This window comes from Poecile atricapillus, chromosome 17, assembly GCF_030490865.1.
Source record: "Poecile atricapillus isolate bPoeAtr1 chromosome 17, bPoeAtr1.hap1, whole genome shotgun sequence".
NCBI lineage: Eukaryota > Metazoa > Chordata > Aves > Passeriformes > Paridae > Poecile > Poecile atricapillus.
In genome coordinates this window covers 6,522,337-6,545,205 of record NC_081265.1, presented here as the reverse complement: position 1 = coordinate 6,545,205, position 22,869 = coordinate 6,522,337, and the positions used below count along the sequence as shown (strand labels likewise).

The 22,869-nt window shown below is 47.1% G+C and overlaps 2 protein-coding genes across 4 annotated transcripts; one reads left to right on the top strand and one right to left on the bottom strand.

Moving 5' to 3' along the window:
* Positions 1–39: 39 nt before the first annotated feature.
* MRPS7 (mitochondrial ribosomal protein S7) lies at positions 40–3,473 on the bottom strand. The gene is made up of 5 exons (XM_058852743.1): positions 3,374–3,473; positions 2,657–2,848; positions 2,284–2,347; positions 1,255–1,422; positions 40–746 (listed from the first exon to the last, which is right to left on the bottom strand). Exons 1-5 carry the CDS (start codon positions 3,427–3,429, stop codon positions 525–527), a joined length of 702 nt encoding a protein of 233 aa, XP_058708726.1. The 5' UTR covers positions 3,430–3,473; the 3' UTR covers positions 40–524.
* Positions 3,474–3,517: 44 nt separating this feature from the next.
* GGA3 (golgi associated, gamma adaptin ear containing, ARF binding protein 3) lies at positions 3,518–22,535 on the top strand. 3 transcript variants are annotated; one of them, XM_058852733.1, is made up of 17 exons: positions 3,518–3,589; positions 8,873–8,957; positions 9,366–9,441; positions 9,894–9,992; positions 10,777–10,900; positions 11,681–11,784; positions 12,297–12,377; positions 13,273–13,410; positions 14,372–14,453; positions 14,919–15,035; positions 15,959–16,228; positions 16,762–16,832; positions 17,212–17,534; positions 18,019–18,284; positions 18,468–18,637; positions 18,977–19,087; positions 20,298–22,535. In XM_058852733.1, the coding sequence occupies exons 1-17, from the start codon at positions 3,550–3,552 to the stop codon at positions 20,406–20,408; spliced, it is 2,268 nt and encodes a 755-aa protein (XP_058708716.1). In that variant the 5' UTR covers positions 3,518–3,549; the 3' UTR covers positions 20,409–22,535. The 3 variants fall into 3 exon arrangements, with proteins under 3 accessions (XP_058708716.1, XP_058708718.1, XP_058708717.1); XM_058852735.1 differs by lacking the exon at positions 15,959–16,228; XM_058852734.1 differs by lacking the exons at positions 3,518–3,589; positions 8,873–8,957 and having other exon boundaries at positions 9,366–9,474.
* Positions 22,536–22,869: the final 334 nt, after the last annotated feature.

Below are 22,869 nucleotides of genomic sequence, written 5' to 3'. Positions count from 1 at the left end.
GCTGGAGCAACAGAGACAAAGGTCTGGAGTCAGGAAACCTTTCCCATAAAACTGGTTTTATTTTGTCAACATTCCCATCAAATCTGTGCAGACCATGTTACTGATGACCAAAACCAAAAATCGCCTTTTATTGCCTGTTGTACCAATCCCTGTGGAAGAAGATCCAACTCTGCAGCCACAAACATTGCTGATTTGAGGAGCAGGGAGACTTTCAGATCCCCAGGAAAAAGATTAGTGAAAGATGGTGCTGTTTAGCATTGCTGTAAGAAAAACATCTAAGGCTTGTCTTCACAAGGAAGTGATTATGAAATAACTGGAGCAGCCCTGCTGGGGCTGGTAACTCCGATTCCCCCTTCCCCCATCCAAACAAGCACAAAGAAAAAGAACCTCGTGGGGATCGTGTGAGCTTTCCCTGGGTTAGATCAGAAGCTGCCTGCAAGGGATATTCCACCTTTCCCTCTCCCAGGCTGGCAGCCCTGGGGCTCAGCTCTCCAGGCCATGACCGTGTGTCCCGTGCAGAGTCCCTACCACCAGCGGAAGTGGGCATACGCCCGGTTGGCCTCTGCCATCTTGTGCAGGACATGCTTCTTCTTGATGACAGGCCCCTCATTGTTGAAGGCTAGGAGCAGCTCCTGGGAGAGCTTTTCTGGCATCAGCGTCCGGCGGTGCTTGTTCTCCCTGCACTCCGTGATCAACCACTTCATGGCCAGGAAGCGCTTCCGATTGTCTGTCAGTGGGACAGGCACCTGGGAAAGGGTTAAACCCAGTTATCAGCAACCTGCTCCCCCCAGCAGCATCACAGCACCAGCTGGCACCTGCAGATGTTCACTGTGCTGCTCTCTGCAGCCAGACCTGCTGCCAACAGCTGAGCCCTGCCAGTTCTCCTGCTCTGTCCATAGGAATTAGCCACTGCTACCAAAAAGCAAATTCTGGCCTGTTCAGGAACTGGGTTCAGGCTGGTTTGGGTTAGCAGAGAAGGGAGATGGTTATCCCATCTCTGCACTGAATACAGGGAAGTCACAGAATCACAGCATGGTTTGGGTTGAAAAGAACTTAAAAGATCGTCTCATTCCAAATGCCTCCACATCTCACCTCCTTCAGGCCCCAAGGGCTGCAGAGCCTGTACTCAGAGACAGATTCTGCTCGTGTTTTAAATATCCCACTGGATCTGTGACCCATTTTTCCACCCTGACCTGCCCCAAGGGTTTGGGTAGCCTCCCTAGCTGTCTCCCAACCAGATGTGCCCCCTTTCACCTGGTAGGTTTTGCCTCCTTTGGTGATGTTGCTGAGCCCGATGATGGGCTGGCAGTTCTTGAGAGCCTGGTGGAAAATGACGTAGGGGTTGCATTCAATTGTCTCCTTCTCATTTTCTGGAGCTTTGTGGTACTTCTCCAGCTGCTTCCTTTTAATAGCCTCCAGAGTCTTGGAAGAAAGGCAAGAAAGACATACAGAGCAGATGGACTCTCCCACTCTGTGAGGTTATATCCCTTTTACAGGCACCCCATTTTCACCTGAGCAGCTGCTCCTCCAGCCCCAGAGGCAAAAGACCCATTGGGAATTCTTTAACTCAAGTTTTACTTCACCCTCTTCCAGCTCTTCAGTTTCTTTTATCAGACATTGCACTTTGGGTGGGGGGGATGAGCAGCACAAACCTGTGCCAGAAGCCAGGGAAGGGAAGGGAGAAAGTGGAACCAGGAATAGGGGTCTGTGCACTGAGCATCCTCCCCTGCAAAGCCTGGACTCCAGAGCCCGTGTGCTTTTCTGTAACAAGGAATCAGCAGTTAATTGGGAACATTTGGGCAAAATGTGTTCCCATTTCAAGAGATTTCAAGGATGGAACAGATCAGATGGGACCACCAGTTAATACCAGTTGCTGTGAGTTAGAGCAGGCTTAAAGCTGTGTCATGTAGGTGACACATATGTAGGATTTCAAGGGCAGGTTATACAGAGGGTAAGGAATGACAGCTGCAAAGGTGATCTTTAGAGAAAATTATGCTTTATAAGGGTATTTTCTGCATTTATCCAAAAGGACACAGGAATACTGAAGGATGGAAAGAAAAGCTGCTGGTCTGTGAGCTAAGGAGGCTGGGGTAATGTACATTTTATCAAACAAATCATGGTTTATCAGAGTCATGCTGCGAACAACATGTAGCACAGCAAAACACACCAGGACCACAGAGATGGACTGAGTTCTGGAAATTCCCAATTTCAGTGTGTTTGACATCCCAGCCTTCCATTTTAGCTAGTTTTAACATAATAGTGAGAAGAAACATGAGTTCTTACCTGAGACATGAGGCTTCTGGCCAACACTTTATTTCCACTTTTCATCATCATATTGGTGAATTTACTGTAAACACAAAGTCAGATAGAATCTGATATGAATTCTGATTTTATCACACACAGAACTAAGCCCCCCACCCCCATCCCTTTGTGTTGTTCCCATGGTTTAAGTTGGGTATTCTGGGTGCTGCCAGATCTGCTGTAATTATCAGAAATCACTGCAGGACAATGGACTCATTGATGGGAAAAGATTAACCCAGAATATGGGGACTGTGCTGTAACAAAAGGCAACGTGCAGCCAGAAGGTGAAGGAAGAAGAGGGCAGCACAGTTCCCAGGCATTTTTGGAGAGAGGAGGAGCTGTTGCTTTCTCTGACCTGATCATGGGGTCACTGAACACGGAACTGGAGAGAGAGGGAGGAGCAGCTTTGATGGGTCGAACAACCTTAAGCTCCATTTGTTCCCTTTCCTCCTCAGTCAGCTCCTCTGAAGGTTTCTGATACAATTCCCTTTTCACTTCTGGTTCCAGATAGCTGGGGTTGTAGCGGCTCCATCTCACCGGGATTATCCTGCAGGGAACAAGAGAAGCGGGGCTGTAACCCAGTGCAGGGGCTGTGTCGCGATAGGGATGCAGACAGATGTGAGCACGCCTCAGAAGGATCCGCTAGATGCGAGAGGCATAACGTGGCAGTGGGGAGAGCAGCTCAATGCAGGATTTTATCCCTTTTTTCACTGTTCCTGTGGCCACGCATTGGAAGCGCAGGGAGGCAGGGGAGTCACCATCCCCGGAGCTGTTTAAGAGGCGTCCGGACCTAGCGCTGGGTGCCCTGGTTTAGGGATTAGAGTAGCAGTGCTGCATGCACGGTAGGCCTGGATGACCCTAGAGGTCTCTTCCAGCCTTGATAGTTCTATGCCTGTATGAGCCCGGCAAAAACAGGCGGGCGGCCTGTCCGTGTGCTCCCGGTGTGGCACACACCCTCCCCGCACCCCTCGTGCGCTCCCGGCGAGCCGTCCCCGGGCCTCCCTCCGTGCTGCCCGTGTTTCCGCGGTGGGGAGCAGCCCCCGGGAGCCCCCCGACCCCTCTCCCCGCTCACCGGGGCAGCCAGGCCCGCAGCCGCTGGCCCAGCCCCGCCGCGCTGGGCGCCGCCATCTTCCCTGCGCGCGCCGCCGCGGGGGGCGGGGCCACCCGGCTGGGGGCGGGGCCCGGGGCAGGACACGCCCCCCGCGGCGCTCGCGCGGGCGGGGCGGGGCCCCGGGTCGCTCCGGCAACATGGCGGAGGCTGAGGGGGAGAGCCTGGAGTCGTGGCTGAGTGAGTACCCCGGGCGTGGGGGCACCGCCCGGCCCCCTTCGACCCCCGGTCCCGCTGCCCCTCTGCTCCTCATTCCCTTTCCAGTGCCTCCCTGCAGCCTCCGCTCGCCCGACCCCGCCACCCCTCTCAGCCGGGCGGGAGCCCCGGGGCCGTCCCGGGGAGGCCGGGGGGTGACAGCGCTTTGGGGACGGGTTGGCGCAGCCCCCGGACGCGGGGGAGTTTCAGCACACTGGGCACGGGATCTCAGCACCCCGGGGATGCGCCGTCCCGGGGGAAGAGCCGGGGCCGCCCCTCCCCGCGGTCACCTCGGTGTGGGGCGCGGCAGCGGCTGGGGGCCGGTACCGGCTCCCCGTGGGAGATGCGGGCACCGGGCAGGCCTGCAGCTCGCCTCGCTCAGCACCTGCCAGGCTGCTGCTTTTTCTTGTCCGTAAAGGGTCATGCTTCGTGTCTGTCCCTCCCGTCTCTTCCCTTGCCTTGGTTGTGGCTGGCCGAATGTACAGCCTGAGTGCTGTCCGTGAGATTTAGAATTATGGGGTTTCCCAGATGAATTATATTCGTGTGTTACACAACTGTGATTTTCAAGCAGGCAAATCCTGCTTTATGCCTGGCTGCAGTTTCAGGGTAATTGTGGACATCCATTCTGTACAGGCTGGAATATATCAAAAACCCTTTGTCAGGATAAGGTTCCTTAAAGGTTAGAGGGGACAAACTCCCGTTGTTTGTTGATGCCCAGCCCCTGCTGAGTGTCCTCTGCCTATGTGTCTGTCCGTGCTGCCCGTGTCATTTGGGCTCTGGCTGTACAGGACACAGAGATGTGATTCCTGAATGAATCAGTCATAACTGTAATTGTTTTTCATATATTCCACACACAGGAGCCATGCTTCATATCATAGCCTGTTGCCTAGATTTTTTTTTTCTTATTTTTTTTTTTAATAGTTATTTGTTTGATTATGATAGCAAGTGAAGTTCCAAGTACTCAGGCACTGGGCAAACAGCAGAAGATAATTATTACCCCAAATACCTCAGAGTGTAAAACCTGTTACCCTTGGAGCTATGCTTTCATAAACAAGACTAGATATATCTCCTTCTTTCTCCATATTTTTATATAAAATTCAAACATGTACATGCTGTCATGGTCTGTTATACGAGTTACAGGCTGAAAGATGTTTTCAGCTCTTCTCATTTTAGCTCAATCTCTTCTGTCTCCTTACTGTTTTTGCTCCTCCTCTGAACTCCCACAATTTGTCAGTATCTTTTGTTGCAGCCAGTGAGACACAAGAAGGAACACCCACATCCCTTCCTTGCAATCTTTCTCTGAGGAGAGCTGACTCACCCAGTTCGGTTTGTGTGTGAAAATATCTCTAGTAGGAAGGATATTTTGGATTGTATAGCCTGGAATGCTTCCTGACTGCTTGTTTTGTGGGGATATTTTTTAACTGAGGAAGTTAAGGGAGAGGTGATGTGTCCGTGGCCAAGGGGCTAAAGGGAAGAGTTGCAAAGGCCTTACTCACTGTGAGAAGCATTGCAGTGAGCCTGATTGCAGAGGGGCACACATTTTTCAAGGCTGCTCTCTGATTCAGGAGGATGCTTTTATGCCAGGTCACTGCTACAGCGATTGCTGCTAGTGTGGCTGTATCACCCTCCCATTGCAGGGAGCACTGAGCCTTCCATGTCTGGGAATTACCATCAGAGTTGTGAGGCTGGGCAGGCAGAGCTGGTGGCTGGTGGCTTTCAGCTGCCCTCCCAAGGCATTTTTTTCTGTAATCATGACAAAGCCGTGGCTAATGCCAGCCTTGAGGGTGTGCCATGCTGTATCCTTCCTAAGGGAATGGCTCAGCAGCACAGCCAACTTCCCAGCCATGGAAGATGGAGAATTTCTTACTGAAAATGTTGGTCTTTTTTCCTGTGGTGGTGTGCAGCCTCCTGCTGCCCTGCCTCTGGCATCAGGTGGAGTCACAGACCCATGAAGTAACATCATCCTCGTGTCCTGCTGCTGCAGCAAGATCTGCACCTCAGCCTGGGATGATCTGGCATCTGCATGTCCTGCCTCATTCCAGGCAGCTGGGATGAGAGAAGGTGATCCTTCCTGTCCCCTCCTGGCTGGCAGGCTCTGCTTCTGCTCTGAGCTGAAACAGAAGAAGGTTAGGAGATAATGTCAGATGCACAAACACAACTGGAGCCTTTGCCTCCAATGCTGCTTTTTCTGCTGCATCCGAAAAGAAGCTTCTTGTATCCCACTCATGTCAGGCTAAGGCAGTGTTCCACTGAGGAGCAGATGTAAATGGATAAAATATTATGTTTGTTTTAATTTCTTTTTTCCTTGGTTTGTCTGGCTCAAGCATTCTTTTCTGCCCATGACAGCAGAGTCCAGCTGTTAGACAGGACATGCCTGGGCTGGGAATCATAGGCTGAGCCTGATCTGGGGAAACTGTTGGGGTGGCTTTTGCTCATTTCAGTAGAGAAGAGAACCCAGGAAAAAGAAGCATTTGTTATCAGCCAGTTAATGGTCTGTGGTTCTTTTCGTTCCAGCATCATTTCTCTCTAGAGAAAACAAATACCTTTGTTTCATATCTGATTATTAATCTGAATATTGCTTCATTAGCATTTCAGTCTGGCGGAGCACCTGAGGGCTGAGTGGCTCTGGTACTCAGGGTGGATGTGAAGCAGCTTTGTTTATCCTGAGCACATTCAAAAAAAGCTGAAAACTGAGGCAGAAGTGGTGGCAGGACTGGGGTAGTGCCAAGACTTCAGTCCCCACATTGCTGGTTTAGGTTCATGTGTGAAATGGGATTTTCAGGAGGGGACCAGGTGGACAAGTGTCTCTGGAAGCAAATAACTGGTACCAAATGGGCCTTGGTTGGCAGTTTCAACAGAATAGCTGAGGACTTGATATTCCAGAGCACCAACTCTTCATCCTGGAGTGAATCCTTTCACATAAGGGTTGAAGCATATTTATAAAGCAGCACAAATGAGCTCATTGCCTGCATTTTAAGCATTCCACATAAAAATGGAGGGGATTTTAAGTCACAACTTGATAGACACAACACAGCTCCCAGTAGGGCTGGAAAGGTGAAGTGAGGTGATTCCACTCCACTGAGATGCTGAGTTCATGTGGCTGTGCTGAGTCTGGGAACAGCTATTCATACACCCTGTTGTGTTGTGTCATGCAAACACATCAATCTCCAGAGCCAGGGCAGGACTTGTGATCAAGCTCATTAACTTTTATGAACCAAGGTTTCATATGGAGGTTTTATGGATGTTGGAAATAGGGAGTTTCTTCATGTGGAACAGCACTTCTCTTTGGCAGTCACTTTCTCCTTCTGAGACTTCAGTGTCTTCTTGTGAGAGCTTTTGCAGAAAAAGCTTAAAGTCTGAGAGCATGAAATAATCTAGTGTCATTGCAAAAAGTTTTTCCAGATATTTGGAACGGCTTTAAAATTAACGCTTTGAACACTGAAATCTTGGTTACATTTTCCTGTTTGTACCACATCATTTTCCTAATTTCAGGATGTGCACCCAACAGAATCCAACTGGTTGTGTATCCTGTGTACTCCTTCTGCATTTATTAAGTAAATTCCCTTAATTCCAGCCAGGAGCTGGGTGTTTTTCTTCCAGGCCTGCCAAGTACAAGAGGTGCTTTGGAGCACCAAACCACCACGTGCTGTTTGACTTGAACTAAGAAGCTTTAGATTGTTGTAAGTCCATGGTTTCAGGATGCTTCCAGGGTGTTCATCAGTTGGAAATGTGGTAATAAGGTTTAGGTGCCACATGCTTGGAACAGTTGTTTGGCTCTGCAGAAGTTGTCTTTTAAATTGAGCTTCCCTTGAATCTCTTGAGTGTAAGACCAACCTGGTAGCTCAGCTAGTTCTACAGGGTGTTATCTTGCAGTTATTCCTCCCTGGCTGCTGTCTTCTGCTTATCTAGGCTCCTATGAAGGTCAGCAGTGGGCACAGAGATTCACCTGTGGAATATTTTACCATGCTACCTATGGAAAATTTACTTGCTTTACATGTATCATTCAGTGAAGAGGAAACATGAGCAAACATTGCAGGATGGGCACAGTAGGAGGGCCGAGGTGCACTTGGAAAGGGAGGGTTTGGAGTAGATGCATGACAGCTGGTTTTAGCTGTCTCTGGAAAGGCAAAAGGATATGTTTTCATGATGATAAAAAATCACACTCGGTAATGTGGCATGTGTTTGTTTTGTTATGCTTCCCTCTGAGATGAAGGTACAGGGATATGTGCTGGGTTTTTTCCTGCCCTTCATCCCCTACTCCATTCTATCTGACTAAGCAATATTTAATTTCCTAAACCTCTTTCCAGTATATGAAAAATTTTAGGAAGGTTTCTTAAATGCCAGCTCTTACATATATAGGGACAGGTACAGTGCATTGTTTCTTCCCTTATAAGAAAGAAAAAAACATCATGTCTGGTCATCATGGCTGGAAAATTAGGTTAAAGCAGGAATCTGATCTCAGATCATTGCTGCATAAATTCATTGCTGCATCAGGGTTAAGTAAAATACATGGAGAAGATGCATTCATAACCAAAGAGATGCTGATAGCCTCACTGCTCTGCAATCAGTACAGTCAGTGAGGTCCTGCTGCTTAAGGGAGGATCCTTCAGGAGCCTGAAATAGCCCTGTCTGTAAAGCACTGATCTTTTGGCTTCAGCATGTAGAATTTGAGTTCCTGATCAGGTGCAAGCTGCAGTGTTTATTACTTGCAAGAAGAACTCAATGTATAATAATAAATTTCAGTTCATAAATCCCAGGAGAAATGCTAAGGCATCAATCAAGTCAGCTGGCACTACAAGAGCAAGTGCTGATACTAAATGACTGATATTAAACATCTGATGTTCCAGCTCTCGCTTCTGCAAAATTTCCAGGGAATACAAAAATAATTTCATATGTAGAAAGTGTGAGGGTTTAACCTTTAAAGAGTTTAATGTTACAACCAAATAGAAAGAGACAGCATTTCAGGCAGAGGAAACTGTGAGCTGAAATATTTTATCTTGTGGCTCTCATTTAGGATATGGGAATAGCCTGTCTCTAAATACTTGAGATTTGGCACCTGTTTTCTTTGGAAAGCAGCAGTTATTACTGGATGTTTGGATGTCTCAACTTGGACACACCCTTTTTCCTGAACAGACATACCATGTGTGAACTTTTTTCTCCTTTTTTAGAGCTGGCAATGGATGTCAGATGCTTTTCTCTAGGAAATGTGTGACCTTTTACACTGTTTCTTCTCTTGATTGGTGATATGTTCTCTTCCCCTTGCCAAAGATAAAGCCACCAACCCATCCAACAGGCAAGAAGACTGGGAATACATCATTGGATTCTGTGACCAGATCAACAAGGAGCTTGAAGGGTGGGTGTCCCAAACCGCTGTAGTCTTAATAAATTAATGTTGACAGTTTAAGGTGTGAAATTCCATTATCACACATGTACATTTTCTTTTGTATATACTGATATCACAAGGAAGAGTTGGCTACAGCAGAGTGAAGATGCCTCTCCTGTGAAAGGCAGCATGGCCAATCCAGACTGAGCAGTAGGAAACTGGGAATTCTGAATCTGCTTCTAATTTCAGGCTATGCAGCTCCAGGGTTCTCATCTGGCAAAAATTATTCCATTTGCCAGTTTGTAAAATGGGGTTATCACTGATAGTGCTGGTGGGGCTTCACATCTTTAAAATTTTTACTTACAAGACACTTTGTTTAAACAGCAGAATTTGTGAAAGTATTAAAATCCTCCATGGTGTTTATCTGCTCTGTTCCAGGCCACAGATAGCTGTGAGACTCTTGGCTCATAAAATCCAGTCACCACAGGAATGGGAGGCAGTCCAAGCCCTGACAGTAGGTAGTCCTTACCCCTCCTCTTAAATCCAGGCATGTATCCTATTGCATCACCTGGGTGGAGTAGAGGGGGCACAGGGTGTGTCCATGGGGTCAGCCGGGGGCTCAGTGCCCTGATCCCCACAAGGGAGTGGGAGGGAGCACAGTTCCATCCCTAGTGTCCAGAAACAACTCTGGGTTAGTTTGAGCTGCTTTCCTTTGTTGTCTTCAGGCAAGATTTGTGCTTGTTATTGAGGCCAAGTATAACACAGACCCAGATACACCAGGCTGAGGGTGGGACACCAGCCTGCCTTGATGTGTCATCCCTAAAGAAGGGAGATTGATGTCTGCACGGAGCAGGAATACTTGTCTCACTGATAGGGGCCCTTCACCTCCCCTCTAAGCAGAACACACACTGTTATTGTAGGGTTTTGGTGTTGCTTTCAGCCCCTATTTCTGTTCCTTGAATGCAGGTGCTGGAAGCTTGTATGAAGAATTGTGGGAGAAGATTTCATAATGAAGTTGGGAAGTTTCGCTTTTTAAATGAGTTAATAAAAGTTGTGTCTCCAAAGGTTAGTCCCTGAGCCTTACAGCCTATAGCTGCCTTTTGTTTGGCCTCTGTAAGCTACAGGCAGCATCCAAAATATTTGCAGTGTTCTGTTCGGCTCATTGCACTTATTATTCTATATTCAAGAGCATTTGTTAGCTAAGCTCTGTTGGGAGTTTTTTTATGCCTTACTAAATTTCTCAGGAAGTTGTATTAATTTGCCATCACTATGCAATCTCTGGGCTGTTCTAATCCTTCAGGTAACTCAAGGGCTTCTACAGCTTGGGTTGTGTTGTTTTAAAAAACAAAACTCCAGTGATGGTGGAAGACAAGAGTGATGCAGAGGTTAAAACAAAAGTTTTGACAACACACCATGGAATTCTAGTCCTTATTCTGCTGACTTGCTGTGTAAAGAGTGTCAGGCTAAGTCCCTCAACATTCATGATGAGTTTAATGTGCTGAAAATCTTCCCTGTGGCGTGATTGATGCAGCAATGCATTCCCAGATTCTTTCCCATAAGACAGGGGAGGGGGTGGTTCTCTGTATTGCTGTAATTTTTAAAATAGCAGAATCCTGGAGCCAGCAGAATAGCTGCTTTTTCTTTTGCTGAAGATAATCACAAAGCTTTTCTTCACTGTAATTTCAAATCTATTAAAGGAGCAATTTTTCCTCCTAATGAGATGTCCCTTAGATCATCTTGGTACTTGGATCATACACCTTTGAATGTATTTCACTTGGCTTCCACAGAGCTTTATTTTAAAAAAGAAATTAAGAACATGAAGAATTTGGATCTTTTTTCCCACACTTAGTACCTGGGAGACCGAGTCTCAGAGAAGGTGAAGTCCAAAGTCATTGAATTGCTGTATAGCTGGACTGTGGCATTGCCAGAGGAATCCAAAATCAAGGATGCCTACTACATGCTGAAGAGACAAGGTAGGGCATCAGCTGCTCACTCATGCATTCTTTCCTGTCTGGGCTTTCAGCAAGAGTGTCACAAAATATACAGCTTCTAATTAAATGTGTTCAAGGCAAGCGCTGAGGGGAGGTAGAACAAGGGAGAAATTCTCTGAGAAGCTTTTCATTATTTGTAAATGCCTTGGGCGGGGTTGGGTTGGCTCTGTTAACTAAATTAGTGAAATATGTTGCAAATACTTTTGGTTTGAAGGGCCTTTTCTAAGTTCTTTCTTTTTTTTTTCTTTTTTTTGGAAGTAGTTATTAGATGATTTGAGCAAGTCTAATTTAAAGTGAAACAAGAGCTTCCAAGTAGCTTTTTGTGTTTTTTTAACTAAATGGCTTTGCAGCTGTTCCTGTAGTTCAGCTGACACACATTTCTTGTGTAGGCACAATGAAAAAAACTCAGTAGCTTCTCAAGAAAAATAGATTCCATGAAAGCCCTGGAAACCATCCTGTCCTATTAGGACACACAGATTGCAAGTCATAACTGTCCCTTGCAGCACTGTGGATGGATAAACCAAAGGCTGAATGGGGCTGAAAATGGTTCCTCCTTTTCAGAGGGACAGTTTTAGCTTATGTGGGGTTGGGAGAACATCCAGGTGAAAGTCAGCTCAGGGATTTGTATGCACTGTTCACTGGAACAGCACAGCAGTGTCAGGGACAGATATATGTTGGCTTTGACAGCAGTCTGGAAGTACCTGTGTGCCCTGCCTGGTGTGAGTGTGTGCTGACCCACAGGGGTTCCCTTTCTGCTTTCAGGGATTGTCATGTGTGATCCCGTGATTCCTGCAGACAGAACACTGATTCCTTCCCCACCGCCTCGTCCCAAGAACCCAGTGTTTGATGATGAGGAGAAATCCAAGGTACAGTGAAGACTTGTGTCAAAATCACTAATGAAAAGGGATTACTCAGGACACATTTAGAATAAGGAAGCAGAGTAAAATAATGTGGCTTTTATTTTGTGGGGAGTATGGTCTGTACTTTTGCAGGGTTCACTGCTTTGTCCACCTGCTTAACCCAAAGTTCCAGTTAAGACCTTGTCTGTGTTACCATTATGGGGTTACTCCTGTTAAAGAGCCATCTTGCTGAAGTGCTGGAAAGCAGAGAATGTTTAACACAGAGGAGGAGAAATAATGTATGGGAGAGATAACCATCTAGTGCCAGAAGTCTCTGAGTTTTCACAGAATATGTCCTGTGTAAAAGCAGGAATGCAGCAACTCACATAAATAATAAGCTCTAAATGACTTCCACTGAAGTCCCTGGAAGCTGTGTAAGCTTTGTAATACTGAGCCCTTTTCCCCTGAATTTTCATACAGATTCCCTTCCCTTTGTTCAAGGGTCTTTGTTTCCTGACTGTCATCTTCTTGTCTTCCAGCTTCTAGCCAAGCTGCTGAAAAGCAAAAACCCAGATGATTTACAAGAGGCCAACAAACTTATAAAATCCATGGTGAAAGAGGTAAGAAGTTCCTCTAGGATTGGTTGAGGTCATCAGTCTGCTTTCCAGGTTTTAAGCAATCTGACTTCAAATGGTGGGTTTGGTCTCTAGCTTGTACCTAGGAGATGTTTGTGTCACAGAAATGTCTACAGTTGATATCTCTGGTGGGATGGGGCAGGAATGAAATGTCCTTGTTGTAATTAACCACATTCCCATCATTCAAAGTGGGATTTCATATCAAGGTTTGGTGGGAGCATCATGATACCACCACTGGATGCTGAGGACTGAGTCACTGGACTGGGTCTTCTCACAAACAAGTTCATGGAAACACCTTCCTGTTTGTGGAGCTGTGTTGCATCCACCCATGGCAGTCATTCCAAACTCTGGAGTCCAGAAAATCACTCACCGAGATTCTGGCAAATAAAAGGATACCTTCTGGTCTGTAGTGGTCATATAGGCTACCAAGACATTTCATTCAAGCTCCTCTTGTCCCCAGGGCAGGCTCTCCTATGTCTTCAGCTGGAATCTCCAATCAGAGATGGGTGGACATTTTCCACCAGAGTGTGCTTGTTGTTCCTAGTAAATGTTTTGCTTCAAACACATCTCTTTTGTTAAATGACATCAAGTGAACAAAAAAAAATCTTCTGAAAAGGTCAGAAAGGAACTTTTTTTGGTGGTGTAATTATACACTGAAGTCTGTTTAATGAGACACTTTGGAAATAAGTTGCCTGTAATTTCTGAATGGTGGTGAAAAGACAATAAAATAAACAAAGCTTCACATGAACGAAGAAGGGTTTTGTTTGCTTTTTTCTACTTTACCTTAAATAGCCATTACTTGACACATTTGCAGATTATATCTGTTAGGGAGCTTTTAGAAGGAAACTCACCCTTTCTGTCTGTGCTTTCCACCCTGAAGGATGAGGCTCGGATCCAGAAGGTGACAAAGCGCATGCACACACTGGAGGAGGTGAACAACAATGTGAAGCTGCTGAATGAGATGCTGGTTCATTACAGCAAAGAGGACTCATCAGAGGCTGACAGGGAGCTCATGAAGGTGGGTCTGAGCTGCTCCTTCTTCCCAGGAATCCTGTAGTCAGTCCTTTCTTACAGACTTGAGTTTTGCAGAGAATTACAAACACTGCAGTAAAACGGAGAGCAGTGGTGAGAAACAGGAGCAGTTGATGCAAACAGCAGGCAAGAAAATAACCATTTTTATAGTGCCTGGGTAGGGAGTAGCTCCATTTCGTGTATGCTTGGAAGTGAGGTGCAGTTTTTCTCCAAAGGTGCAGCGTGGCAGAACCAAGAAGCTTCAGTTCGTCATTCTCATTCTGGGTCCTATAAGGACACACAGATTGCAGGTCATAACTGTCCAAGGCAGCACTGTGAATGAATAAACTAAAAGCCAAATGGGGCAGAAAATAGTCCCTCCCCTTCAGAGGAAGAGTTTTAGCTTGTGTTACAGGGTCAGCAAAGTGAAAATCAAAACAATCACCAGGGATGACCTGGTTGGCCCAGAGCCTTTAAGAATTGTACATTATCTTATTAAAAAAATTACTTTTAACAACAAGGTCTTTAAATAGTGGTAAGATGCTTAAGAAACTTGTTTGTTTCTGTGGACCATTTTGTTATTGCCACTTTTCTGCTGTGTGGTTGCAGACTCAGTAGTGGTTGCAGCACAATTGAAACCTAATTGCTGAGGTATAATTCTGCTCTTCCTCGGGCTTTTAGGGACTACTATACAGGAAAGGTACATCTCTTTTGGACTGGAACTTGGCCATAAGTGCTGATGTGAGGGAGGACTGAGATGTGCTGGGAATTCAGGTTGTGTTACCCCAGGCTCATGTAACACTGCTCAGCATTGTGAGCTGGGCACAGAGGATGATCCTGGCTGTGCAGCCGCACTGGCACAGTCAGCACAGTGAGACTGGTCTGTTCTGGGGCTTGTTCTGTGTTGATTGATGCTGCTGGCAGTGGCTCCTGGCTGGTGAAACCCTTTGTCCTTATCTGTCTTCCAGGAGCTCTACGAAAGGTGTGAAACCAAAAGACGGACTCTGTTCAAGCTGGCCAGTGAGACAGAGGATAATGACAGCAGTTTGGGTAAACCAAGCTACACTTGTCCTTTTTAAATTGCTTTTGTGTTCCTTGCCTTTGTAAGGGTTCAGCTGTAAAGTCCTCTCCTCGCTGTGGGTTCCTGTTGCTTTGATAAAGGACAGTCCTTCTGTCTTGGTGCTTATCATTTCAGTTCAGGCAAGGACTGGACAGTAAAGCTGGTGGTTAGGAGGATGGGAGCAGTAATAAGGGACAGTTGCTGCTTTGGGAGGGGAAGGGAGTTGCTGTGGGGAACAGCTTTGGGTTCATTTGTTTCTTGTTACTGCAATGTGTGTGGAGCTAGAAAAGGTCAGGGTATTGCTTATAGAAATGTGGCATGAGCAGAGTGATGGAGCTCATAGCCCAATATACATGGTTTTTCTTGCTGATTATGTAGCTGACAACTGAGCACTCTCAGCATTAGTGGGAACAAAGTAACTAAAACCTTGGAGGTCATTTTTGTCTCTCTTGTAGGGGATATTCTGCAGGCCAGTGACAATTTATCGCGTGTGATAAATTCCTATAAAAAAATAATAGAGGGGCAAACAATCAATGGTGAAGTGGATCTCCCTGGGATGTCTGTAGTGGAAGGTGAGTTCCTGGGAAGCCAATTGTTTAATTTTTGAATCCTGCAATTCTAAGTCTTTTGAGCAGTGTTTCCTGTTTTGTTAAAGTAGCTTTTGATGGTTCTTGTAGCCAGTCAACAGTTTGCAAATCAGAAGGGCACAAAAAGGCTCCTGTGGATAAACAATGGATAAACAATTCTGGACAGGAGCAGCAGTGCTGCAGCTTTGCATTCTCCATTGCTCAGTCCGTATTATTGAAACCTTTGTTGGCATCAGTAGCAGGCCTGCATGTGAGCAGTTTTGTGGCGGAAGTTCTCATACATTTTCCTCCCCACATTTGTCCTGTTTCTTAATGTGTAAGAAGAAGATAATTTTATCAAAAACACAAGAACTGAAGAGTAGGAGCTAGAACAGGGGTCCTTTTCCTGGTTTTGTAAGTAATACAATTTGTGAATTCAGGCCAGCTGCCCATTTCACACTTTGGCTTCACCATTGAAAGTTCTGGACATGAGTGTGACAGAACTTGCATTTGACAGAATTACCATTCAAACATTTTTGCTGCTGCCTGGCAGCATCTTACCTGGACAAGACTGTGCTAAATGTGAAGATAGAGATGGTATGGATTTCCTTCAGCTCTCCTCTGTTTATTGTAATCCTGTAGGATCTCACAAAGCCTCATCTGAGCTCAAAAAGATTTTGAAGAGATCATGAATTGTGAAGCACTGGGGAAGGAGCAGTGGTTGCAGCAGATTTTTATGTGGAAGTTCTTTAAGTATCTGTGTTGATTTACATAGTCTGAGCAGCAAATACCCTTCCTCTGTTACAAAGAGCCATAAGCCAAGCTCATGAGGATCTAAACCATCTCTCTGCTAATCTCTTCCGCACAATGGGTTTGCTCTGAGCCTTTTGCCTTCTTTCCTAGTAGTGCTCTTCTCCTGTCTGCTGCAGGGAGTAACTCCACCAGTAATCTCAACACCCTCATTGACCTTGCTGGACTGGACGTCACCAGCACCCCACCACCTCCGATGCCACCCAGCAGCCTGGCACCAGCCCCCAGCACAGCCCCTGGCCCAGCTGAAATCCCCATCCTCCCTCCTCCTCCCCAGACGTTCGCACCGCTGCGCAGCAGCTCCTCTGGCCAGGTGGAAGCAGCACCCGCTCAGCAGGGCAGCACAACCAACTCCCTGTCCTTGCTGGATGAGGAGCTTCTGTGCTTGGGTAAGACACTGAGGGGCCTGCAAAAGGGCTGCTCAGTCCATCCTAATAAAGGCTACTTCTGCGTTCTCCATCCTGAGAACTGAGTGAGTCAGTATTAAAATCTTTTCCCAGAGTTGGCTGCAAGAAAGTAACTGTTTAGTGCAATTGCAGTCTGATCTCTGGGGCTGCTGGGACATGCTCTGTGTACAGGCTGTAGTTTGGGACAGATGAAGCCCTGATTGTGGGGTTGTGCTAAAGATAAGGTGCCTCAGAGGGGCTGTGAATAGGAGCCTGCAGGATGCCTGTCTGTGGAGTCCAGATGTGAACAGCAGAAGGCAGTGCTAATCAGGATGCATTAGAAGAGCTGTGTGCAGGGCATGACTGTTGGCTGCTGGTACTGTCAGTTGCTTCCTCATCATAGACTTACAGTCCATCTCAGTGTTTCATCAGGTTCTTGGGCTCTGGCAGAGCCAAATCAAGTTTTGATGGTACTGAAACAGCAGCCAAGGAATGACACTGAATTAATTTTCTCTTCCTGTTGTTTTTCCCTGCAGGCCTGAATGACCCAGCCCCTGCTGCAGCAGGGAAGGAGACCTCAGAAAACAATCGGTGGAGCATGTTTGAGGTACAAAGGAGGAATCTCAGGGAAGGGGAGGGAGAGATTGTCCTTGTGGGAGGTCTCAGGACACACTGTCACCTTGGAGAAGCATGTGATCATACACACAGGCAAAGGGGCAGTCTGGCTTAGCCCTAAAATCTGGGATAGCTGTGTTTAAACAGAGTAGGTATCCCTGAACCTGGCTTTCTCAGTGTCCCCTCTGTCCCCATGATGTTAGTCCATGCTTTGCTTAAATTACAGATCAGATGTAGCCCTGATTTAGGCTGCAGACTTTGCTGCTTGTCACCCAGGACCTGTTTCTGTGGTAAACCTCTGTAACAGAGCAGTGCCATCTCTACATCAGGGCCAGCAGTGAGTTAGAGTATCTGCCTGTCCTCTCTTTCAGAATGAGCAGTTGGACCTGGATTTCTTTAATCCGAAGATGGTGACTGTTGCTTGCAACCCCGCAGGGAACCCTCTTCTCCATAACACATCACAGACCACCTGTGGGACATCAGCCACGCTGCCTTCTGCTTTCCCAGCCTCCCAGACCGCTCCCAGCATCCCAGCAACAAACTCAGCACCATTTGTATTTCCTGCTGCAGCAGCTGCCCCTGCAGGGCCTCCTAAGACTATTCCAGCTGCTCCTGGGTACTTCAGCTCATCTGTGGGGAGCAACATGTCACATAAGATGGATGCATTGGGACAACTCCTTGAAGAAGCCAAAGGGTAACCAAAAGTCCTGACTTTTCTTTGGCTCTGCAGTTAGAAAGCCAAGCTCACTGCAGTGCCAGGTTCTGAGGGTGACATTCAAATCTCTGGTTTGGTAAGAAATGGAGGGTTGGGATTTTTCTTCTCAGAGGTTTCAGTTTGCAAACTAATACAAGTGTCCCACCTCTGGGAGGGAAAGGCAGGCAGAGCACACAGCTGTACTGTTGTCTGATCCAAAGGTGTGGTGTGAAGGGGAACCAGCTGTTGAGGTACAGAGGCCTCATTTCCTTCCTGACGTAGAGAAATTAGAGAAGTGACCCCAACGTCACCACTACCCCTATCCTTGTAGTGTTCTCCTCATGTGAGTCTGTGCAGAGCCAGACTCCAGCCTGACTCCAGGCTGCTGTTTCATCTTGGTGATGTGGTGTTATCTCTGGCTGTTGGTGAAATTCCTGCTTCACTTTCAGCTCCATTCACCACAGCGTTTCTGTCTCTCTTGCAGGAGTGCCACCCAAGGCATGGCAGCACCTTCAGTGTTCCCTGGGGTTACTTTGGCAACCACTGTCACCCCTGCCCCAGTAGCAGCACCTGCAGGGCTGCCAGCCACAGCCTCTGGAGCTCCTCCAGCTCCCTTCCCAAGCAGCTGCACTGCTGGGTCAGGAAGTCCTCTCTTCCAGCCGGCATCGTTCCAGCAGCAAGGCAGTCCCATGAAAGCACCTGAAATTTCTTTGGCCAATGTCCATGTTCCCTTGGAATCCATTAAACCCAGTAAGTATTTCAGGTTTTTCACTTTGCTCTGGATATTTTTTAAAGGCAAAGATTCTTGGCAGAGTGCATGAAATAGAGAGAAGGGATGAGCAGCTGCAGTTGAACATCCCAGTCGCCTGATGCTGCCTCAGACCATCTGCTGCAGCCTGAACCTGGATGCTCTCCCTTCTCTCCCTGTGGCAGGCAGTGCCCTGCCCGTGACAGCCTATGACAAGAATGGGTTCCGGATCCTGCTGCACTTTGCCAGGGAGTGCCCGCCAGGACGCTCGGATGTGCTGGTTGTGGTGGTTTCCATGCTGAACACGGCGCCGCTGCCTGTGAGGAACATCGTGCTGCAGGCAGCTGTGCCCAAGGTAGGACCTGTGGGACAGAGACTGCATCCAGGGAGGCCTGGCCATGGACTCAGGGACTTGGGACAGCCTGGTCTGACCTTTCCATAGGCTGTGCTCTGCCCCCATCCAGAACACAAAGGTTCTTGTCAGAGGCAGAAAACTGAACAGGATAAGTCAAGATCCGCCTGTTCCTATTGTATTTTGCAAGTTGGGCTGGCTCTTGTTCCTTCATCCTCACTTGTGGGTTGATTCTCTTCCATTTGGATGTGTGCTGTTGTACCTCCAGCCTGTGCATGCATCCTTCATTGTCCCCAAGGCAGGAGGTCATCCCTGAGGTTCTGTTCTCTATTTCACTTGCAGTCCATGAAAGTGAAGCTACAGCCACCCTCTGGCACTGAACTGTCTCCGTTCAATCCCATCCAGCCTCCAGCCGCCATCACCCAGGTCATGCTTCTGGCAAATCCTGCAAAGGTGAGAGGGACAGTGGGATTTATCCTGCCCTCTTCAGACACACTGGATATCAACTAAACTCTGTGGAGGGTTGGGACCAAACATTTGAGCAGCTACAGCTGTTTATTCCTAAAAGTTTGGACTTATGATCTTGGAGGTCTTTTCCAACCTTAATTATCTGTGATTCAAATGTGCCCTCCAGAAGTGGTTACTATGCAATGTTGATGTTTCAGTTCAGGGCTAGAGGAGGCTCTTCCCAACAGTCTTTGGCAGGGAGAGGTATGAGAAGGGGCAGTGCGCTTCTTCCAGCAAAAGGGCAAGGATCATGTCAGGCTCAGCTTTAAAGGGTAGCAAAGCTGCATCAGGAGTTTGACTCTCCTGTGCACTGAACGTGCCTGGCTTTGCTGATAATTAGATCAATGCTAAATTAACTGGTGCTGTAGCAGTACTTTTGATGAACCATCAGATAAGTGTCAGATCATGTCTGTTCCATCATTCTCTGAGGAAGTACTTGTGACCAGGGACACAACAGGGTTGATACTTTCTGCTGATGATGCTGGGAGCATCTGAGAAGCTGTTTTTCCTTGCTGTAATCACACTCATTCAATCAGCCAGCTCTGAAAGCCCAAAGCTGAAGGACTTTCTAATTGTTTGACAAATTTAGATGTTTATATTTGAAAATTCAACAAAGTGTTTTTTAAGTATCATCTGAAAGCTCTGACATAAAAGGATGAATGCCAGAGGGGTTTAATGGATGTTTAAAAAACTTTGTTGGTAGATTAAGGTGCCCTTGTTGAAGGGCTGCTTCCATCTCATGCTTACTGTATTGCAAGGCATTTTTCAGAGCAGGAACTGTTTTATCTTCTTCTACATGATGAGGAATTTAATTTTTGGAACTTTTCCAGCCAAACTTTTCTTTAGGCTCTCTGGAGAGCCTACATTCATGTGCAGCTGGCCACATCTGTGCAGTCTATGCTCACAGGTTATTTATGCTTTTCTCATTCTGCTCCATGCTAAGCAGTAAAAGTTTTTTGGTATAAGAAGTGTAAGGTGAATAACTCAGATTTGTAAATAGCTGAACTCAATGAACTTAACCTGAGCCCTCCTGCCCCTGCTCTGTACAACAGAAGTCTTGTGCTCTCCTGTAGAGCTGTAACAGTGAAGTGTTTTGTTCAGAGCTATTGAGCTGGGACTATTCTCACATTGCTTTTGGGTTTTGTCTTTCCTGCAGGAGAAGGTGAGGCTGAGGTACAGACTGACCTTCACCCTGGGAGATCAGCCCAGCACAGAAGTGGGCGAAGTGGATCAGTTTCCCCCGGTAGAGCAATGGGGGAATCTATGACCTTAGGACACTGCCAGAGACTCTGACAGGACCAGGGCAGGATCCCACAGGACTGGAAATGATGTGCCGTGGGGAGGGACACACATGCTATCCACTGGTGATGTTCAGCTTTGTTTACATGTCCTGACCACTCTGCTTGTAGCTTTAGTCCAGGATGTTGTGCCCCACATTTGAAGGGGCCCTGGAACACTTACGCCAAGCATGAACTGAGAGACAGCCAGTGACGGGCAATGCTGGCTGCTTTTACCTTGACCTCTGGGTGAATCTGGTTCTATCTTCCACTCTATTAAACTTGAAGTTATTGTATTTTGAGGGAAGACCTGTCAGCAGAAGGGAATTTAATTGGCTTTTCCTGCACTGCTGTCCAGAGATCCTGACAGGCTGTGGGGTGATGATGCCATGAGCTCAGCGCAGAGCCCTGACAGAGCCCTCCCTGGGACTGTGACCTCCTTGTGCCACATGGGCCCGTGAGCATGCTGAGCAATAATGCTGCTCCATGAGGGAATGCTTCCTTTTTTACAATGAAATAGCACTTAGTTCCCTTTCCCCTCTCCTGCTTCATTCCCAAGGGCCCATGTAAGCAGCCCCTCACTCCATGTGTGCCATACTGCTGTATCTTTACTTGTTATATTTATTTTATACTGCTGGCTTCCACCCAGGGACATCCATTTGGGGCAGCTGGGGCTGAGTTTTGTCTGCAAATGGTTACACTGGTTATTTTTTTTGCCTTCATTGTATTCCATAGTGTGGGGAAAAGAGGAAATGCATAGTGAGGAGGAAAGAGGGCTGGAGGGTATTGGTCAGTATTGTAGGAAGATAGCACCTAGAGCACAGAACTGTCTTTACAATCACTAGTCAGGGCCAGTGACTGAATCCAGGGATAAGGAGAGATGCCTCTCATGTCCCCTCATGCAGGCAGTGTTACTGGTATAGTCAAATACTGTGTTTTATTAAGCTGAGTACAATGACCTACAAGATGTAAATAATAGAGCTGTAGAGCTTAGAACAAGCAGGCAGAGAAAGGAAGAGGCTCCCCTGGGCTGTGATGGGGCATGCGCTGGGTTAATGCCCCATTTTCTTTGTTCCTTGTATTAAGTGGCAAAGTGTAATTGTCCCCACAAAGGGGAAAGCAGTTTTGCTGGACATCAGTGCTGATCCCTTAGCTACAACCTCCTAGAAATAAGGTTTAAATCACCAAAACTTGGTTCCAGCAGCCCCTTCCTTCTCAGTTTCCAATCTCAAGCAGTGCCTCAGTGAACTCTGAGAGAGTCTTGTAAATTAATGGGGGTTTTTAACATCCATTGACACAAGCACAGAGAGGTGCTTGCTCAGTCCTTGGACACTCAGCTCTGTATTTCCAGCAGGGCTGTCAAGCAACAGCTCTTTGCAAACATGGAGTGGGAGCAGCACAGAGAAAAGCAGTACAGAGGCTCCTGCCTCATGTAGGAAAATTCCACAGGAGAACATGATGCTGGAATGAATGGTGGCTGTAAAACCATTGCAGCAAACACAGCTTGCAGTTATTCATAGCTGAATTTTCTTTACTGTCCTGCAGAGTAAAAGTTCCTGGAGATAAAAAATGGGATTCACAAGCCTGAGGCCCTCATCAGAGGCACCAGGCAGCTGCAGGAGCCCCTGAAGGTAGGATTGGTTGTCCTGGTCTGAAGCCTGTGGAGACCTCAGCTTTGTCAGCTCCCTGATGTAGAAGGCAGGGGAGAAGGATGAGTTGTTTGGACCCTAAAGAAGGCTGTTTTAAATCGATGGACTGGGAGATAAGGGACAGGGAGGGAATTCTGTCTGCCTCAGATCTGTTCTTGCCAGCACTTTAGACACAATAGGCATGGGAGCAGTGCCTGGGTGGTGTGTCCTGAGGAGCAGGGTCACCATTTCCCTGCACGTGGATCTCACTGTGACTTGGGAAGAAGGCAGGAAAGCGCAGGTGCTTTCTGTGAACTGCAGCAGCCACCTGGACATAGACACGCACCATGGTCCTGCTGCTTTGGAAATTAAACCATGAATGTTTCTTGTCTGTAGGGTGAGGTTTCTGCTTCATCCCCAGCAATCCTATCTGTACATACATCTTCAATGCGTTTGTGCTGCTGCATGTTGAATAAATCATTTTCCCTACCTGCCTCTGTGCTGGCCTTTTCTCGTGACAGCTTCTGCAGTGTGGTGCTGCTTCTGGAAAGCCTCAAACTCAATCAACTCAGGACCTTCCTAAGCAAAAATAGAGGTTGTTGTTTCTAAAACCCTACTGGTTTAAGAGGTGGCCTTCATTTCAGTTCTGAGTGTTAGAGGCAAAGAAAACATAAAATCCAAGGAAAAGCTGTAGTGAGGCTTACTTCACCAGGGGAGGGCTGCCAGGCCAAGCTGGAACAAGCAGCTGTAACATTGGTAAAGCTCCTTCATAAAAGGTAAAAAAGCGCCTATGTAAAGCTGTTTTTGGAAGACAAAAACAAAT